The sequence below is a fragment of the Megalobrama amblycephala genome, linkage group LG1 (genome assembly GCF_018812025.1).
Source record: "Megalobrama amblycephala isolate DHTTF-2021 linkage group LG1, ASM1881202v1, whole genome shotgun sequence".
Taxonomy (NCBI): Eukaryota; Metazoa; Chordata; class Actinopteri; order Cypriniformes; family Xenocyprididae; genus Megalobrama; species Megalobrama amblycephala.
The window spans coordinates 7,829,385-7,850,504 of record NC_063044.1 but is presented as its reverse complement, the minus strand read 5'-3'; the positions used below and the strand labels follow the sequence as shown (position 1 = coordinate 7,850,504).

At 35.8% G+C, this 21,120-nt stretch overlaps 1 protein-coding gene across 4 annotated transcripts in view; it reads left to right on the top strand.

The window, feature by feature from the left end:
• The window catches only part of LOC125242871 (NACHT, LRR and PYD domains-containing protein 12-like), a 51,469-nt gene extending 30,643 nt beyond the window's left edge, over positions 1–20,826 (top strand). For 2 of the 4 annotated variants that reach the window (XM_048151936.1, XM_048151917.1), the window contains 7 exons: positions 967–1,137; positions 1,889–2,062; positions 4,709–4,879; positions 9,067–9,240; positions 9,626–9,799; positions 10,601–10,772; positions 13,383–13,442. In XM_048151936.1, coding sequence (XP_048007893.1) covers positions 967–1,137; positions 1,889–2,062; positions 4,709–4,879; positions 9,067–9,240; positions 9,626–9,799; positions 10,601–10,694 — 958 coding nt within the window. In that variant the 3' untranslated portion in view covers positions 10,695–10,772; positions 13,383–13,442. Of the gene's footprint in view, positions 1–966; positions 1,138–1,888; positions 2,063–4,708; positions 4,880–9,066; positions 9,241–9,625; positions 9,800–10,600; positions 10,773–13,382; positions 13,443–13,731; positions 13,894–19,826 lie in introns of those variants that run through there. The other 2 variants (XM_048151927.1, XM_048151945.1) reach the window with 2 other exon arrangements.
• The last annotated feature ends 294 nt before the right edge of the window (positions 20,827–21,120 follow it).

The window sequence follows — 21,120 nt, the reverse complement described above, 5'->3', positions numbered from 1 at the left end:
TGTCGTCTCATCGTCTGAATTATCCAAACTTTTAACCTGTGGCATGACAATATCACAATCAATGCAGCACATGCTCTTCTGGTCAATAGGCATCGTTTGGCACTGATGACATCTACACCACCAGCTCTCCATTGCTCTTTCTTTCAGAAGCTTGTGGTTGTGTTGCAGCCTCTTCCATCTCCTGTAGTTCATTCTCTGTATATTCTTATTCGAATAAGTAAGGTTGTGGAAAAAAATGCAATTCATCCTCTGTGTCGAAATCTGCAGACATAGTTATGAACTGTTTTATATTGAGCGTACATCTTCCTCTGTTTGTAAATACAGCCCTGCGTTTCCGGGTCATATGTCAGAACGCCAGCTCCTCCCAGGTGAAAAAAGTACACTTCCATAATATACTTAAAGTTCTCTATTTTCTCGCACTAATTTTGTACTTGATATGCTAAAAATTCTTCTTTAGTACTTCTTAAGATCATCTTAAGAACGTCTAAGTGTACTCAACTGTGCTATTTAAAGACAGTATGAAATATGAACTAAAATGTGCTTTTAATATACTATCTCTGTATTTAAAAAATATATTTAGTTACCACTTGTAGTACACTATGGGTTCAAATGCACTTTAAGTGATACAGAGATAGTGTATATATAGTATATAGAATATATATAAAGGCACATTTTAGTTCATTTTTCATACTGTCTCAAAATAACACAGCTGAGTACACTTAGATGTTCTTAAGATTATCTTAAGAAGTACTAAAGAAGATTTTTTAGTATATTAAGTACAAAATTAGTGCATGAAAATAGAGCACTTTAAGTATATTATAGAAATGTACTGTTTTTTTTCACCTGGGCTGTGTCATCACCACATGCATGCATTGTGGTGCTCACATGAATGTGCGTCGGAGACTGATACAGTAGAGATCGACATAATTGTCAGGTGAACTAACCCTTTAATTATTTCCCTTGTAGGTTAAATGATTGTAACTTAACAGACAAAAGCTGTTCAGCTCTGGCTGCTGTTCTTGGATCAGATACCAATTTGAAAGAGCTGAACATGAACAATAATAATCTACAGGATTCAGGAGTGAAGCTGTTTTGCACTGGACTGAAGAATTTCGAGTGTAAATTGGAGATACTGAGGTAAGTTGAGCCAAAGGAGTCACATGACGAGAGTAAAGTGTGATGACTGAAAGGACAAGGCCAGTGGCCAAAGCACAACTTTTGTTAATAAAAGTTGGATCTCTTTGTTTAATATAAGTAAGTTTGTTTTTGTTTTATTGTTGTGTTTTTCATTAAAAATAATAATGAACCACAAGCTAAGCATTCATTTTTGAAATCCAAAAATCTTTTTTATATTTGATACATCAGTCCTATATTTTGTTGATAAATGTTTAACATAAGCCAGTTTGTAATTGTACTATTTTATTGTTGTTTTTTCATTAAAAGTAATAATGAATCGACATGCGTGAGTGTTTTTACTGTAATTTAGAAAGTGGTGCGGCCTCTAATGTTATATGTGAATGGTCTCTTAGAACTGCAACTTTTTCTTTGCATACCAGACAGGTCCATTAAACTCCATGAAAAAAAAAAATACTGCAATGTCTATGTTTCTTGAAACTGTCTGTGTTCCTTATCCACTTTCTTTTTCAGTTTGGAAAATTCAATCAAAGACTTACACAGCTGTACAGTTTCAGATAATTGTAATTGATAACTAACATTTAAAATTTTAAAGGATTCAGGATGCCTTTTGTTTGCCTCCATTTTCAGTTGTCAGTTTTTGCAACTAACTTTCAGTACATTTGTACAAAGAACTAAATAAAATTCACATTAAGGATTTCTGTTGTTCAGGTTTAACTGATTAATCAGCTGAATGTTTTCATTCCTGTTCTAGACTCTCTAACTGCAGTGTAACAGAAGAAGGTTATAAAGCTCTGGCTTCAGCTCTGAGATCAAACCCTTCACACCTGATAGAGCTGGATCTCACAGGAAATGATCCTGGACAATCAGGAGTGAAGAAGCTCAATGATTTACTACAGGATCCAAACTGTCAACTGAAGACACTGAGGTGAGATGGGATGAAATCATTAACACGATTAGTTATATGCAAGGTAAATATTCATAACAAATATATTATTTTAGTCATACAATAAGCTGGACAATTTGTTACATCAAAATGATCAAGATCAGGGCCCTTATGTATAAAGCCGCTCAGAGTAACATTTTAGTCTTAGGTGTGTCAAAATTCTAAGAATGACGTAATTTTACTCTTATTCTTAGACTTAAGAATAAGTGTGATTCATAAAGGTTCCTAAGTGTCAAGACTAGATCTTAGCTCCTAAATTATTTAAGAGCTGTAGAGGTGTCTTAACCTAGTTAAGAGTAACAAGATGGCAGCAGAGAAGAGACATGCTTTCCAATGAAGATATGCTATATTGGAGTTGTATGATGACATGGACTTGATAAAATTATATAAACTTGATTGTCAATTCTTTTTGTAACTGACCTAATAAGAAATGTAATAACTTTAAATAAATGTAAATGTACTTAAGCAATAATTAATGTTTAATGCATTTAATACATTTAAAGGTGCTGTATGCGATTTCTTAAATTCATTGTTGAACACTGTTGATATTTGAAATCAACCTAAACAAACACACACCTCTCTTCACTGCGCCGCCTCCAAAACTCACACTCCAATACTAATCACGCTGCACTAAACCCCAGCCCGATGACTGCTGTCATGTGATCTGAATGCACTATCAATGATGTTAAACATCTCATTCTCTAGTGGGTGTCAGTGTGCTGTGAAAAACTCTGTCTGCCCTCTGTTACACATGTAATGAGAGTGGATGTCTCTGTATCACAGCTGACACAAAACAAAATGCTTCTCGAAAAATAAATCACAGATGAACGAACGACAAGGAAGCACAAAAAATTTACATACAGTACACAATACAAACAACAGTTTCTTGTTAATCGCAAACAATTTTGCTTAAACCATCAAAATATGAGGAAAATATTTTTAATTTTTTTATAATTTATATTATTTAAATGTTTTAAAATATGACATTGACTACAACATAAGTTTTTAATATTTAATTGGTTCTCTCTTGTTTTTGCATGTGTTCATAATTTCAGCCTGGCCAAAAATAATTGAAAATAATAATTGAAATAATTTGAAATTTCATTTCATTATCACACATAAAACGATTTACTCTAAGCACAGCTACACGATATGCTTACATCTTTTAACACATTTTTAAAAAATATTTCAATTAAGGTTTAAGATGTCAATTTTCATATGGCTGGACATCACATTTGGCCACTATGGCAGTTCATTGACTTTCCAACTTAAAATCAAACCATGCAGCAAAAGCAAGTCACTTTTATGTTGACTGTGGGCTTACCTGGAGTTGTTGGAGCCGTTGATGAACTCGTGTTCACATCATTGCCCCAATTGTGAGGAGACATCAATAGAAAAAGATTCCACAGCATCAATACTAATTTGTGATAATTTTGCAAAATGCATAGCTATTTTTAAAAATAAATTAAAATATTACAACGTTTCATTTCCTTTTTCAATGATTTTTTTTATAATAACATTAAATGATTGGTACTGTGCTGCTGTGACTTCACCCTTGCAGACTCGCCATTGGCTGATTCAGAGGCCATTTTGAGTTGACATCATTGTAGTCCTTAGTTCACAACACTTAAGTCAGCACTTAAGAATCAGTCTTATACTTTACTAAAAGTTGCTTTTAGATAGATACTTTTAGTATCCTACTCTTAGAAAACTCCTCCTCTTTACTAAGAATTTTTTGACACTTAAGTCAAAACTTATCTGACCTGATGATGATAACCTTCAACACAGTTTTGTTGTGGTACAAGCTACAGGTCAAATAGCTTGCATTTTGCATTCTCTTGAATCCAAGACATCCAAGAGGTGGACAATTACTAGTTTAATTAGTAACACTTAGCCTACATTTTAAAACCTTTATTTGAATATGGTAATGTTTTTATTTAAAAAAACTTTATTCGAATAGGGCAACATTTGTGTTTTAAAACCTTTATTTTAATATGGAAACATGACACCTCATTCTACAATATTTCTATGATTACATCGCTGACTCCTCCCCCATCAGCCAATCACTGTGTATACTCCATAGCAACGAGGTCAACCCCGCCCTTACTCTTAGCTTAAGACTTCAGTCTATTCCTTAGTAAATTCCTTTGTGAATAGGTTTTAAGAGAAAACTCTTAGCTAAGAACTTTTACTGCTATTTAAGAGAACTCTTAGTTGTAAGATAAAATGTTTTGTGAATACGGCCCCAGATGTTCACAAACATGCAGTTTCTCAAGCCAGTTTTCTCTGCTGATGTTTCACTCCTCCTGCTTAAAAGCCAGAAAGATCTTGAGGCCATAATTTCACACTCTGTATTCATACTGAAAATCATGATCTAGTGAGCTTTTGCCCTTCTGGTCTGTGGGACGTTTCTGTTCTTATGAGTTTGCTTTAGTTTCTTTTGTCGCTCGAGTTTCTTTTAAATAACTCTATTAGACTTTGTTTTCAAGTATTTATATATTTATTTATATATTAAAAGTGTTTCATCTTAATAACTAACTAGAGCTTGTCTTAAGATAAAAAACTGAATTATTGTTCTAATCAATCATATTTGTAATTTAGTTGAGAACTGAATTGACTCTTCTGCAGGTTTTTGAGTGCTGCTGCAGATAAAGCCTGTCAGTATGTGAAGAGAGTTGTGGGTAAAAACCCGTTACTCCTGAGAGAGCTGGATCTGAGTAAACATGAACTAAGAGACACACGAGTGAATCAGATCGCTGCTTTACTGCAGGATAAACACTGTCGACTCAACACACTGAAGTGAGTATTGTTCATTTATTTAAAATATTACATTAGTTTTCATTGTAATGTTACTGTAGCTGATAATAATATTTCCTCATGTATATGAGTCAGAGCAGTTGTCACACAGAGCCACAACAATGTAAAGTAATACAATTAACCAGGAAATTAAAAACATACAATTAAAACATGACATCAAGCTTTAAATATTTGACTAAGACATAATTATTTCAGTTACTGTAGAGGGAGAACAATGATTTTCTTCCAGAGCTCTTCAAACTCAAACTCTTCAAATAAGTGAAAGATTGAAAAAAAAAAACAGCTGCACTATAAACACAGAGATGTCTTTAAATATAAGAGTTTATATATTGATTACATTTAGAAGTTCAAAAAGAGCAATCATGTTCACTGATTGCTGGTGTGAAAAAGTTTGTCAACTGTTCATAAATGCTTTCAATTTAAAGGGGCTCTATGTAGGAATGACACTTAGTGGTCGAAATAGGTACTGCAGTCCAAATTCATAATATTGTTCCTTAAATGAGGAGTAAGCTATCTAACTAATATTTTATTGTCCTCGCAGCGCAGCTGATTTTTTTTAATGATTTTTTACCATGGACGTGCGCGTGTGCATGCGGTGAACACGTCTTTCCGCGCTCATGGGCAAAGGGGTATCTTTGAAAGGCTCGCATGCTCAACTGTGTGCGAGACGGAGGGGAACGTGGGAAATGAAGTATACCGGGGCCTTAACTGCTCCAAATTAGTGGATTGGAGCTGACGGATCACATCGGGAAAAATATGCTTGCTCCCCCCTAATGTCGCCCATGTGTATATATGGTCCCACTTTATATTAAGTGGCCTTAACTACTACGTACTTACATCAAAAAATAAGTACAATGTACTTATTGTGTTCATATTGAATTGCAAAACACATTTGCAACTATTGAGGTGGGATACGGGTAAGGTTAGGGAAAGCTTTGGTGGTATGGGTAGGTTTAAAGGTAGGGGAAAGGGTTAAGGGATGGGTCAACAGTGTAATTATAAATGTAATTACAGAAATTAATTACAGATGTAATTACATGCAGGTGTTTTTTAAAATATAAGTACAATGCAAAAACATGTATGTACACAATAAGTGCATTGTATCAAATGATTAATTTAATCATGTGAAATGATAATATATGCTTTTTTGTCCTTTACATAGCAACAAACTAAACGTCAAGTCACCTTTATTTATATAGCACTTTTTACAATGCAGATTGTGTCAAAGCAGCTTTACACTGATAGCTGGTACGTAATTTTGGCTGCACAGCAGCTCTTAAAGAATAGTGTCAATGCAGGCAGATCAAAGAACTGTTGAATATCAAATGTCAAGTCAAATGTCAAGTGTCCCCAACTAAGCAAGCCAAAGGCGACAGCGGAATGACTATTTATCCTTGACGTAACTATTTATACATGTGATAATTGTGTTGGCAGTCTAGAAATGATTCTGGTTTGATCCAAAACACTATCATAGTGATTGCTTCATTACATAAAACAGACAATTCTTGTTAGCAGTTACACTAAGTCTTGGACTATTTTAAACCATGACAGAGAAAGCAGATTTCTGTTAATCTGGTTTAAAGTCAGTGTGAACCGGAAATTGCAAACGACATTTCTCCAGTGTTGTGACGTATTTCCAAGTGAAACAGAATATTGAATAGAGCAGAGATGGAAACTTGAGTCTGCGACTTGGACTCGAGTCGCACTTAAGTCGACTTGCGAGACTTGACTTGGACTCGTGAACAAATACCAGAGACTTGACTCGAGATTTGACTTGGACTTGAAGACAGAGACTTGTGAAAAATACAAGTCTTTTGGCGTGACATTCCCGATTACATTCTCAAAAACATCACATTTAACTATCTATTCATTCCCAAATATGTGCTGCAGCAGCGAATATCACAAATCATCTCTAAACACACCAAGCCATCGAGCGTGTGACACATCTGAAGGCACGCGTTTTCATCACCCATTAGAAAACAAATAATAACAAAAAAGCCAAGCCTTACCTTGTGATCTACTTTGTCATTTCATTTGAAAAGCAGTCAATTAATCCGAAGTGAAGCTGCGATGTTGCACAGCTGCAGAGGCTTGCTTGTGGTCCATTGTCAAGAAGTACATGTCCTTTTCATTTTTTTTAATTCATTTTTGCCCAAGTATTTGATAATGCATATAATATCCAGATTTACCATGTTAAATTGTATTTGGTTAGAACGAGCACTTCCATGCATGCACATTTTATGACCCTGTCCGTCCTACTTTTTTCCACAGATCGGTTTATTAAGTCGCAGTGCGTTATTATATCACCTTATCACAAACGAGACACATTAAAGGAAATGTTGTTCGTCGTGTTGTTTACTGTAACGCTTGTCTATACACAGGTTTTGTTACCGCTGGCGCTCACTGGAAGACTACATTTTCCAGCATTGCTTGAGATCTACAGCAAACTACGGCAACTCGTATAGCTCAAAATACACAGCACTTTTTTTCCTTGAGGTGGTTCTAAATGGTATAATTTTGTATAAAGTTAGAAAGTAATAAAAATGATTTTAGTATTTTGTGTGCTTTATTAGACAATTTTAAAGTAAAAGTAATCTGTTTTGATATTTAAATACACTGTTAATTACAATAACAACTAGCTGAAAAAAATAAAATAGAACAAAGACTTTAGGGATGCACGATCATTATTTTTCATGGCCGATTCCGATACCGTTTTTTTTACAAGCAAACTGGCCGATTCCGATACCGATTTCCGTTTTTTATTATTATTATTATTATTATTATTTTTATTATTATTAAGCAACAAACAAGAAAGAATGAAAGTATACATAAACAAGATGTTTATTTGGCATTTAACAGGCTAAACTGGGGTTTGGCTATTAAAAACAATAACTGTAACCATCTGAATTTAATAGCAATAACTGTGCAGTAAGTAGCCTACATTCAATACATGCATAGGTAGGCCTACTGACAAAAGCATTTAGCTTTTGTTTTTAAATTGGGTTGAAACCTTAAATGACAACATTAACTGTAACCATGTCATTTTAAAGGCAACAACTGCATTGTTCCACAATCCAAACAACACAATCAAAACACATTCAACACTCCAAACAAAGATTTTACTTAATCCGCATTCAGCATTTGTTTTTAAACTTGGTGTAAAAAAAAAAGGTATTTTACCAGTGAAACTAAATAAAACCAAAGTAGGCTATATAAATAAATTATTCCAAAATGTTAAATCAAATTGTTTAGTGCAACGAGTAAAACAAAGATGCTACAGCAGGTGTGTTTTAAATCAAATTAAGTAAATGTAATTTAAAGGTAAAATAAAAAATATTCATCCTATAGTCTACAGAACTGACGTTTACTTCTGGCTTTTCAAAAGTGCATGTGGGTTCTTCTTTACAAAAAGAAGCATTTCAGCTTTGTCACAAGTTAGTCTGTTTCGTTTCTCATCCAACACCTGAGAAGCTGAGCTAAACAAACGTTCAATGTCTCTACGCTTGTGCAGGGTGCGGACAGGAACTTGACTGCAGGGACTTCTTTGGAATAGAGGGCAGAGTTTTACTTTAGCACTCCTTCTCTCCATCTCTCGCTGATTTACGTGTTTTCAACCCAAGCCATCAAACTGACGATATCAGAGAAGGAACGCCATTCCAGACCGGAAGTAACTTTTCAGATTTTGATTAAAGATTACAAACAATTTTTTTTCGGTGTTTTAACTTGCACGGATTAACTGTTTACCACAAGACTATTAATATGCACTATCAAAGTAAATAACGTCAATTTTGATTTCAAGTGTACTTTAAAGGGCCATTTTATTCTAGTAGTAGGCTTAATCTCTGTCCGGGAAACTGCCCCAATGTGTTTGAAAACAACTGACAAACACATTTGTCCCAGTGATCAAACCAAGGTTGACATTGACACGAAACAACCTTAAAGATGATATGAAATTAATATGTAAACTAACATAAACAGATTTAAGATTTCAACCTTTGTATTGTTACAATGTCGGTAGTATATTTAAATGAACAATGTGTCGTCTTTCTCCATGTTACCTGCACATGGATATCCCTGTTTATTTGTCAGCAAAAGTCTGCTGGATGAAGCTAAACACGTTAGTTGATCATCATAGATCTGAGTCATTGTCTTTCTCTTTCTGTCTTCAGTCTGTATAGATGCAGAATTACAGAGAATCAGTGTGTCATCCTGACTTCAGCTCTGAAATCAAACCCGTCACACCTGAGAGAGCTGAACCTGAGCTGGAATCAACTAGAAAACTCAGGAGTGAAGCACTTATGTGACATACTGAAGGATTCACACTGTAAACTGGAGAGATTGAGGTCAGTAACATTCTTCACATACAATAATCAAAATGCTTTAAATCACTTAAATCACTTTAAATGAGTTGAAGTCTGGACTTTAATTAGGCCATTCCCAAACTTTAATTTTCTTGTTTTAAACCATTTTCAGGTTGCTTGTTGTGAATCATTCAGATCAAAGACTTTCACAGCTGTACAGTTTTAGATAATTTAAACGTTGAAAGTGATGTTGATGTCTAACATATTAAAGTTATCTGTGTCTTTTGTTTTCCTCAATATTCAGTTGTCAGATTTGCAACTAACTTTCAGTACATTTGTACAAAGAACTAAATAAACTTCACTTAAAGGATTTCTGTTGTTCAGGTTTAACTGATTATTCAGCTGAATGTTGTCATTCCTGTTCTAGACTCTCTAACTGCAGTGTAACAGAAGAAGGTTATAAGGCTCTGGCTTCAGCTCTGAGATCAAACCCTTCACACCTGATAGAGCTGGATCTCACAGGAAATGATCCTGGACAATCAGGAGTGAAGGAGCTCAATGATTTACTACAGGATCCAAACTGTCAACTGAAGACACTGAGGTGAGACGGGATGAAATAATTAACAAAATGAGTTATATGCTCAATATTCAGGCTAAATATTCATAACAAATATATTATTTTAGTTATACAATAAGCTGGACAATTTGTTGAATGAAAATGATCAAGATCAGATCAGATGCTGTGGGTTCTGACATGATGATGATAACCGTCAACACAGTTTAGTTGTGGTACAAGCTACAGGTCAAATAGACATTATGGGTCAGTATATGTGCTATTCTGGAGTATGGTATACCTTGACAATTAACATGCACAATTTTGTTTTTGTGCACACTTCTCATTAAAAATTCGAGATAATCTTTCAGTCAAATTGTTTTCTGAACACTGTTGTTTTCCATCAAGCCCAGATTCACTGTATCTCTACAGCAGGTCTATGAGTCTCCAGATGTTCACAATCATGCAGTTTCATAAGCCAGTTTTCTCTGCGGATGTTTCTCACTACTCCTGCTTAAAAAGCCAGAAAGATCTTGAGGCCTTAATTTCACACTCTGTATTCATACTGAAAATCATGATCTAGTGAGCTTTTGCCCTTCTGCTCTGTGGGACTTTCTGTTCTTATGAGTTTGTTTTAGGACTGAGTGTCGTTCGAGTTTCTTTTAAATAACTCTATTAGACTTTTGTTTTCAAGTATTTATATGTATATTTAAATGTTCAAAGAATAATGTTACATCTAAATAACTAACTAGAGGTTGTCTTTAGAACAATAATTCAGTTTTTTATCTCATCAGTCATGTTTGTAATGCAACAGACATTTATTTGAGAACTGAATTTACTCTTCTGCAGGTTTTTGAGTGCTGCTGCAGATGAAGCCTGTCAGTATGTGAAGAGAGTTGTGGGTAAAAAACCCGTTACACCTGAGAGAGCTGAATCTGAGTGAACGTGAACTAGGAGACACAGGAGTGAATCAGATCGCTGCTCTACTGAAGGATAAACACTGTCGACTCAACACACTGAAGTGAGTATTGTTCATTTATTTAAAATATTACATTACTTTTAATTGTAATGTTACTGAATCTGATAATAATATTTCCTCACATATTTCAGTCAGAGTGTGTTTTTTCTCAGCTACAACAATGTAAAGTGATAAAAGTAAACAGGAAATTAAAAACACAATTTAAATGTGACATCAAGCTTTAAATATTTAATTAATAATTTAATTATCTCAGTTACTGTAGAAGGAGAACAATGATTTTCTTCCAGAACTCAGAAAACTCTTCAAATAATTGATAGATTGAAAAAAAACAGCTGCTCTATAAACACAGAGATGTCTTTTCTAACTTTCACAGGTTAATTCTGTGTAAATTAAATATAACCACCAATATTTTATTCTAGTGATGTTACGTTCTGTGCCGCGACTTTGGAGCGTATATCAAGAAATCCCGGAAGCTTTCAGTAAAGAGCGTATCGAGGCTTGTATCGCTTTAGATCAATGACGTTATTGATGGCGTTCGAAGACTTGCTTCCTCCTGACTGGTTCAGGATGCGGTTCCTATCTTGGCGTGAAATCTTGACAGATATATAAACCCATGGCATCCCCTCAGAATGTGTACTTTTAGAATAATAATATTGCCCCTCCTGCCTATTATAACCAAAGAATTTGTTTACACATTTAATAGTCCCATTCATTTGAAGCCAATACGTTTATTACACAGTTATGTTATGCAATCATTATATATCACCAGAAAATACACTTTACATTCAAATAAATATTCAAAGAAACAGTGTGTCATCCTGACTTCAGCTCTGAAATCAATCCCTCAATGATCTACTGATGAACCCACAATTCAAGCTGGAGAAACTACAGTTAGTATCATTATACTGTATTTACTGTATAGTTTAAGTCAACAGGGCACAAGTCACATCATTTGTAGTGCTGCATCTCCATCTGAAGAAAGATTCAGAAATGGTTTTAGTTAAAGGATTAGTTCACTTTTAAATGAAAATTAGCCCAAGCTTTACTCACCCTCAAGCCATCCTAGGTGTATATAATTACAGTAAACGGGATCAATGAGTATGAGCTGAAGAAAGATCCTATCTATCTGTCTATCTATCTATCTACCTACCTATCTACTCTGAAAAATCTCATTGGCCACGTTCACACTGCAGTTAAATTTAGTTGTCAGTTCACCTTTTAGTGCTTAATCGCGTTCTGTACACACACAGTTCAGTAAAATACAGGAGTGACAACCGCATTTACAGAAATCCTATGCAGTGTGTATGGAACCGAACTGAACAACTAGTTTAATGACATGCATCAGAGATGTCTCTTCTTCTGTGTGCGCGGTGAATCGCAGGGAAAACACAAGCCTTTACTCATTCGTGTTGCCAGATCTTGCTAGAAAAATCAGCGAACAAGAATAAGCCCATAATAAACTGAAATAAATCCAAATGCTTAATACTGAAAATAAGACCAAAATATCGTGATTCATGTCTGCTCACTTTAATAACTCAATAAACTTGTTCGCTTTATGAGAAGAGCTTAAACAACAAGCCCAAATACGCTTATAATGAGTGACCATGGCAACACAGAAAGAGCGCTCTGTGTGAAACAGGCTGTAGCAAACAAAACACGACGCCTCAGTCGACTGTGTTAGTGTGTTTAGTTAAATTGCTGAAAATAACAGGTATTTTGTCACTGTAATATTACTTTGGTCACAATAACGGATACCAAACACGAGAGACGCCAGCTCATCTCTATGGTTTCCAAGCTGTCAATCATCGTATTTTTGAGAGTGAGTCATGTTCCGTACACACATGTAATGATAATTTAGAAGATTCACTCCCACATTTAAATGCGGTTATCACTCCTGAAACTTACAGTGTGTATGTGTCCATTGACTCTCATTGATGAAAGTTCAGATGAGTCAAGACTGTTCAAACTCCAATTGTCGAAATTCAAATTTAAACACCCTGAAGCCCATTAGATCTATCTATCTATCTATCTATCTATCTATCTATCTATCTATCTATCTATCTATCTATCTATCTATCTATCTATCTCATAGCAACCACCCAGAATACCCTAGAAACTGCATAGCAACCACCCAGAATACCATGGCAACAGCATAGCAACCACACAGAACACCCTAGAAACTGCATAGCAACTACCTAGAACACCATAGCAAACCCTCAGAATACCCTAACAGCCACATAGCAACACTTTTGCACCCACTCAGAATACCCTAGCAACCACATAGCAACACCTTAGCAACTACCCCAAGTTCCTTAGCAACCACATAGCAACATCTTACCAACCACATAAAACCCTTGCCACCACTCAGAGTACCCAGCAACCACATATCAACACCCTAGCAACCATCTAGAGTACCCTAACTTTTTTTTTTTATCTAGTTTTCATTTGAAAGTGAACTAATCCTTTAACGGGTTTGTATGTCTATCAGTAAAAGATCATTAAACTTTGAATCATTTTAACCCTTTCAAGCACGAGTTTAAAATATTCTAACTGACCCCCCGAGTTTTTTTAAGGCGACCGTTATTTCATGATTCATTTAACTCACACATGAACTGAACATGGATTTGAGTCATTTTCTCTTTCTGTCTTCAGTCTGTATAGATGCAGTATTACAGAGGAACAGTGTGTCATCCTGACTTCAGCTCTGAAATCAAACCCATCACACCTGAGAGAGTTGAACCTGAGCAGGAATAAACTAGGAGACTCTGGAGTGAAGCACTTATGTGACGTACTGAAGGATTCACACTGTAAACTGGAGAGATTGAGGTCAGTAACATTCTTCACATACAAGATTCAAAATGATTAAAATCACTTTAACAATTTAAACTAAAACACTTTATACTCAATATCTCACAGTGAGTCTGAGTTCACATTATATTTGTGCAAAATTCTTCATCTTAATGATTTGTTTGTAAGATAATCTCTCTTCCTATGTTTGTAGTCTACAGCACTGTGGCATTACAGATGTTTCTTCTTTAACTCAGTCTTTGACTAACTCAAAAGCACTGCAGTTTTTAAAAGAGCTTGATCTGAGATTCAATATGATAGGAGACTCAAAGCAGCGGCTCAGAGACGTGTTACGAGACTCAAACTGTGACCTGAGGTGAGGAAACATCACTGTGATATTACAGAGATCTTCATTTACCTCTGATATGTGAACAAACCTTTCAAATTTTCGTAAAAGGAAATTATCATTAAGCTTTATTGCAACAAAGTGTTTGTTTGAGAACAAAATGTGAAGTTATTAAAATGTTCAACACAAAGGAGGAAAGAGAACAAAAGCACACTGTCACAGCTTTATTCAACAACACCTGCTTTATTAACTGTGTCAGTAATGAATCATTTCAGTCTGAAAATAGACTTGTTCAGATTGTAGGAAAACGCTGCACTCCTGCTAAAATCAGTGCGTTCAACTTCAGCTCACAGCCGTCCAGCCGCACGTGAGAAATGTCTCTGTCTCTAGTGTGTTTTTACCTTGACAAGCAACACATCACACTACTTTACACTCACTTTACTTTCAGTTATTTACTAAGAGCCCTACAAACATGTTTAAACTAGAGGACAAATGGCTTTAACCAAAGGATTGTGTTTTAATTCAGAATATCATTTGTATTTGCTCCCTGTGGTTTATTCCATACGCCGTACACTCAAGTCAAGTCAAGTCAAATTTATTTATATAGCGCTTTTTACAATTGGTAATTGTTTCAAAGCAGCTTTACATATTGGAAGCACAGAAAAAAGAAAAGTGGTTAAAAATAAGCTGTACAAGCAAGCGTGGTAATATGTAACATATACAAGATGGTGCTACATTAAGCCAATGTCGGCTGACTCCCAGGGGTGGAAAAAAACCCCTAGGAGAAAAACCCAGCGTGCTAACACTGGGGAAAAAAGTCCTAGGAGGGAAAAAAACTCCTTGATATATATAATATATGTAAATGGATATGGAGATCAAAATCTGAATTATACATTTTTATTATAGAGATTAAAAATAGATTATATATAAATATATGTAAGCGGATACAGAGATTAAAAATCTGAATTATAGATGCAGCCAGAACTGGATCTGTGTAGGCCCATTGTCTCCTGGGCTACGTTGTAGTCAGGTCCAGACACAGGTTCTCCATCTGATCTGGATACGGCCTGGATCCAGCACCCGGCAAACCTCAGGATAAGCAGAGAGACTGATATTAGCGTAGATGCCATTCTTATTCTGATGTACAAGTATATCTAGTGTTATAGGAAATGTTCTCGGTTCCGGCCGACCTAATTATTGCAGCGTAACAATCTTTTAACGGATTTGAAAAATGTAAATGTATTGATAATGTGTTATGTGTATGCAAGAGCAAAGAGATGTGTTTTTAGTCTAGATTTAAACTGACAGAGTGTGTCTGCTTCCCGAACAATGCTAGGAAGATTGTTCCAGAGTTTAGGTGCTAAATAGGAAAAGGATCTGCCGCCTTCAGTTGATTTTGATATTCTGGGTATTATCAACTGGCCTGAATTCTGAGATCGCAATAGACGTGAAGGACTATAATGCACCAAGAGCTCGCTTAGATACTGGGGAGCTAAACCATTTAGAGCTTTATAAGTAAGTAGCAAGATTTTAAAATCTATACGATGTTTAATAGGGAGCCAATGTAATGTTGACAGAACTGGGCTAATATGGTCATACTTTCTGGTTCTAGTAAGAACTCTAGCTGCCGCATTTTGGACCAACTGTAGTCTGTTTAAAAGCCTAGCAGAACAACCACCCAGTAGAGCGTTACAGTAATCTAGTCTTGAGGTCATGAATGCATGAACCAACTGTTCCGCATTTGTCATTGAGAGCATATGTCGTAATTTAGATATATTTTTTTAGATGGAAGAAGGCGGTTTTACAGATACTAGAAACATGACTTTCAAATGAAAGATTGGTATCAAAGAGCACACCCAGGTTCCTAACTGAGGACGAAGATTTAATGGAGCACCCGTCAAGTGTTAGAGAGTATTCAAGGTTTTTTCGTGAGGAAGTTTTTGGTCCAAAGATTAGGATATCAGTTTTTTATGAATTCAATAATAAGAAATTTCTTGTCATCCAGTTTTTAATGTCAGCTATGTATTCTGTTAGTTTTGTGAATTTGTAGGTTTCGTCAGGGCGCGAGGAAATATAGAGCTGAGTATCGTCAGCGTAGCAGTGAAAACTAACACCATGCTTCCTAATTATCTCTCCTAAGGGCAGCATGTACAGAGTGAAAAACAACGGTCCTAGTACTGAGCCTTGTGGTACTCCATATTGAACTTGTGATCGATACGACATCTCTTCATTAACTACTACAGACTGATAACGGTCAGATAAGTAAGATTTGAACCATGCCAAAGCAATTCCACTAATGCCAATATAGTTTTCAAGTCTTTTTAAAATAATGTTGTGATCGATAGTGTCAAAAGCAGCACTGAGATCTAATAACACTAATAGAGAAATACAGCCACGATCGTATGATAAGAGTAGATCGTTTGTAACTCTAACGAGAGCAGTCTCAGTACTATGGTATGGTCTAAATCCTGACTGGAAATCCTCACATATTCCATTTCTTTCTAAAAAGGAGCACAGTTGTGTTGAAACTGCCTTTTCTAGTATCTTTGACAGAAAAGGTAGATTCGAGATTGGCCTGTAATTTACTAAATCTCTCGGATCTAGTTGAGGGTTTTTAATAAGAGGTTTAATAATAGCCTGCTTAAAAGTTTTTGGCACGTATCCTAGTGTTAAAGATGAATTAATTATATCAAGAAGTGGACCTACGACCTCTGGAAGCATTTCTTTCAGTAGTTTAGTCGGCATTGGGTCTAACATACATGTTGTTGATTTTGATGATTTGATAAGTTTAGATAATTCTTCCTCTCCTATAGCGGCGAATGATTCTAGTTTTACCTCAGGGACACTACAGTGCACTGTCTGAAGCGAAACTCTAGACGGTTGCATGTTTATAATTTTCTCTCTAATATTGTCAATCTTGCAAGTAAAGAAGTTCATAAAGTCATTACTGCTGTGCTCTTTGGAAACGTCAGCAGTTGAATCTCTGTTTCTAGTTAATTTAGCCACTGTGTCAAATAAATACCTAGGATTATGTTTGTTTTCTATTAAGAGATTTGAAAAATAAGTAGATCTAGCATTTCTTATAGCTGTTCTGTACTCAATCATTTTTTCTTTCCACGAAAGGCGAAAAACTTGTAGTTTTGTTTTCTTCCAACTACGTTCAGCTTTTCTCACAGCTCGTTTTAGAGCCCGAGTGTGCTCATCATACCACGGCGTTGGATTAGTTTCCTTAATCTTCTTTAGACGTAAAGGCGCGGCTGCATCTAATGTGCTGGAAAAGAGAGAGCCAATAGTTTCTGTTGCAGCATCGAGTTCTTCTAAGTTGTCAGGTATACTAAGGCGGGGAGATTATTTATAAAGCAATCTTTAGTGGTAGAAGTGATGGTTCTACCATATTTATGGCTGGGTGGTGGTTTTGTAGCCATGGCTAACTGTATTATACACGAGACTAAATAATGATCTGATATATCATCGCTCTGCTGTAGAATTTCAACAGCATCAATATCAATTCCATGCGACAGTATTAGATCTAAGGTATGATTACGACAATGAGTGGGTCCTGACACGTGTTGTCTAACTCCAATAGAGTTTAAAATGTCTGCAAATGCCAATCCAAATGCGTCTTTATTATTATCTACATGGATATTAAAATCACCAACAACAAGGACTTTATCTGCAGCCAGTACTAACTCTGAATCAGCAAATTCTTTGATAAAGTCAGTATGGTGCCCTGGTGGCCTGTATACAGTAGCCAGCACAAATGTCAACTTACATAATGTTACATAAAGCACCATCACTTCAAAGGAATTATATTTGAAATTCTTTTGAATGATTCTGAATATATTACTATAAATTACAGCAACACCTCCCCCTTTGCCTTTCTGTCGAGGATTGTGTCGATAGTCATAACCTTGAGGACTAGACTCATTTAAAATAATGTAATCGTCTGGTTTTAGCCAGGTTTCTGTCAAACACAGCAAGTCTAGTTTATTGTCTGTGATAATTTCATTTACAATAAGTGCTTTTGAAGAAATAGATCTAATATTCAGTAACCCAAGCTTTATCATTTGTTTATCTGATTTATCTGTGATTTTTCATTTTTTGAACATCAATTAAATTTTTACCCTTAAAAGGTTTCGGAAGTTTTTTTTGTATTTACTAGTTCGAGGTACAGACACAGTCTCTATGTGATAATATCTAGATGAAAGAGTTTCTATGTGCTGTGAATTATCTGAGTTCTGTGACGTGAGGCGGCTAGCAGACGGTCGGTTTAGCCAGTTTGTCTGCGTCCTGATCTGGGCCCTGGTTTGTCATGTTTCAGCTCTAAGACTATTTGCCAAATTTCTAGATAGAAGAGCAGCACCATCCCGGGAGGGATGAATACCATCTCTTTTCAACAGATCAGGTCTGCCCCAAAAGCTTTTCCAATTGTCTATGAAACCTATATTATTCTGCGGACACCACTTAGACAGCCAGCCATTGAGTGATGATAACCTGCTAACTATCTCATCACTCCGATGAACAGGAAGAGGGCCAGAACAAATTACTTCTGCTGACATTGAATTTGCGAGTTCACACACCTCTTTAATGTTAATTTTAGTGATCTCCGACTGGCGAAGTCGAACATCATTTGTGCCGACGTGGATAATGATTTTAGAATATTTACGTTTAGCATTAGCCAGCACTTTTAAATTTGCTTTGATGTTAGGTGCTCTGGCCCCCGGCAAACATGTGACTATGGTGGCTGGTGTCTCTATTTTCACGTTCCGTGTAATAGAATCGCCAATAACTAGGGCACTTTCAACAGGATTCTCAGTCAGTGCGTCACTGAGTGGGGAGAACCTGTTTGATGTTCTAATCGGAACGGAAGAGTGGTGTTTGTTCTTGCCACTATGCCGCCTCACAGTCACCCAATTAGCCTGCTGCGTGGCTTCTACAACCGGAACCGAATGTGCAGTGTTTACTAGGCTAGTCGCATCCAAAGCAGTATCTAAGGCCCTTTCATTCTCACTATCCTCAATTAAAGTTTGGATGCGTGTCTCTAATTCTGAGATTCTCTCTGTCAGCCTGACAATATCCCTGCATTTATCACATGTGTAAGTCTCACTGCTGACAGAAAGAGCTAAGCTGTACATGTTGCATTTAATACACATGATAATCGTCGGACATGACTGACTGTTTTTGTAGAGTAGTCTGACTCCCCACAGTTGTTTGATGAACTTGATCGCTAACGCCGTCCGAAAAACTGCATCGCACACGGGACTCGCTAGCTGGATGTCTCGGTCGCTTGCCGGTGCCTGGGGCAAGGGTGATGTGCGGGACGCTGTACCTCACGGTGGATCTATGAATGCCGGGCAGCAAAGTCTCCACAGCTTCCCGATCTGGCGAGGACAGATCAGAATAACATACATCGGATAAATCCGCCATTAGATCGACAAGGAAGGTTAGTTTAGAGGAAAACATAGACGGTAGCTAGCAGGCTAGCGGGCTATGGCTGACACTAGGTGATTACGCTGGTAGATTAATAGTAATAAATCGTTCCGTTTAGTAATACTATGCAATAGGTTAAGTAATCTAGTGAAAAACAAGAAAGTTATATTATGTGAATAGGAATAAAGAGAAGGATTTAGGATAAACTCCACGAAGCTCAGAGCGTAGGTCAGACAGCAGGCAGCAGCTTTGAGCAGCGTTGAGCAATTCATTAGTTTCTTCTTTACAGTCACTCAATAGGAGTCACACCAACACAAACACACAAACATATCAACATGATTCATCGTTTAAATGTATTACATTTAAAACGCATATCTCTGCAAGATCATGTAAAGTCAGTAATTAATCTTATTACAGGAATTAATGTAACTTATTTTTACTAAAAAAAAAAAACAGTAATTGAAATATAATCACTAATTTGCACTTTTGTTTCACTGAACACTGATTGTTTTCTCTTCTCTTTCACTTTACAGAGTAGAAGATCAATATTACTTTGAACAAGTTAAATTTCCAAACACCCCTGCTAGAGATAAATGGCAAAAAGGCTCTGATGGATGCTTCATATCATAGTGTGAAATCATCACGAGAGGAGCAGAAATCATCAGGTGATCCACAGAAGAGTGTCACTACTGTGTCTATGAGGAGAAATAAATGTGTGATTTAATGTGTAAATGTGTTTCATACAGATGGAAGAGACTCAGACTTTACAATGAAATAAAGCAGCATGTGTGTTAGAAACGTGATATTGGATGATTAATGTTGCTTTAGTATTCAGACAAATGATGGTTTAGTTTTATTTAAAGGTGAACAGGAGGAAGAAGCTCAGATGAGTCTGTCAGCAGAAATCTTTACAAATTACAAATATAATAATGTTTGGATTGAACTCATCCATAATGATTAAAATGTTTCTAATCATAAACGTGATTGTCAAGTATAGCACATAAATGTATCAAAAGATATAAAATGAGCTAAGCTGATCGTAGAGACCATTGGTGGCAGTAGTTATATGAAGGCGGTAAGGATCTCAAACTGAAGTCTTCTGTATGAAGCAGTTGTTGAAGATGGGAGTTTTGAGGCTTCAGTCGCTGATCTTTATAAGGATTCATCAGTGAGAAAACAGAAACAATAACTTAATGTACTGTAAAAAGAAAGAAACTTTAGTTCACTGTTGTAAAACTGTTAAGGCTAAGCACTTTGAATTTGAACTTCATATTCTTACTGATCATACTCACTGGAGAAGCATTGTGGCTGTGGAATACCCATAATCCCTTGCTCTTTGATAATTTAGTGTTTGGTCAAAGCAAAGATCTGTAAATAACTGGATGTTGAATTAACATCTTTGAGCTTTGTTGTGATTTGTGATAAGTGTGTTGTTGTTGTTGTTGTTGTTGTTGTTGTTTTTGTTCTTTGTAAAATTGTTCATAATGCTGAACTATATTTTTTAAATTTTCATTAAACAGATGATTGACTGTTGATCAAACTGAGCTCAACAGACTTCATTATCAAAGAGAACATTGTAAGTTCACAAAAAAGTCAAACTAAATGTCAAGTTAAATGAAGCTGAACTCAGTTGTGTTATTTGTTGCTAACGAATCTGTAATTTTTTTTTCTGAATTTGTATATTCCTATTTTTTATTTGTAATTTTTTTTTATTATTATTATTTTAATTGTGGTATATTTCTTTGTCCATATGTCTACACTGAAGATAAAACAACATAATGAATAAAAAAAATGTTAAAACGACTCACTGACTAAACAGAAATGGGC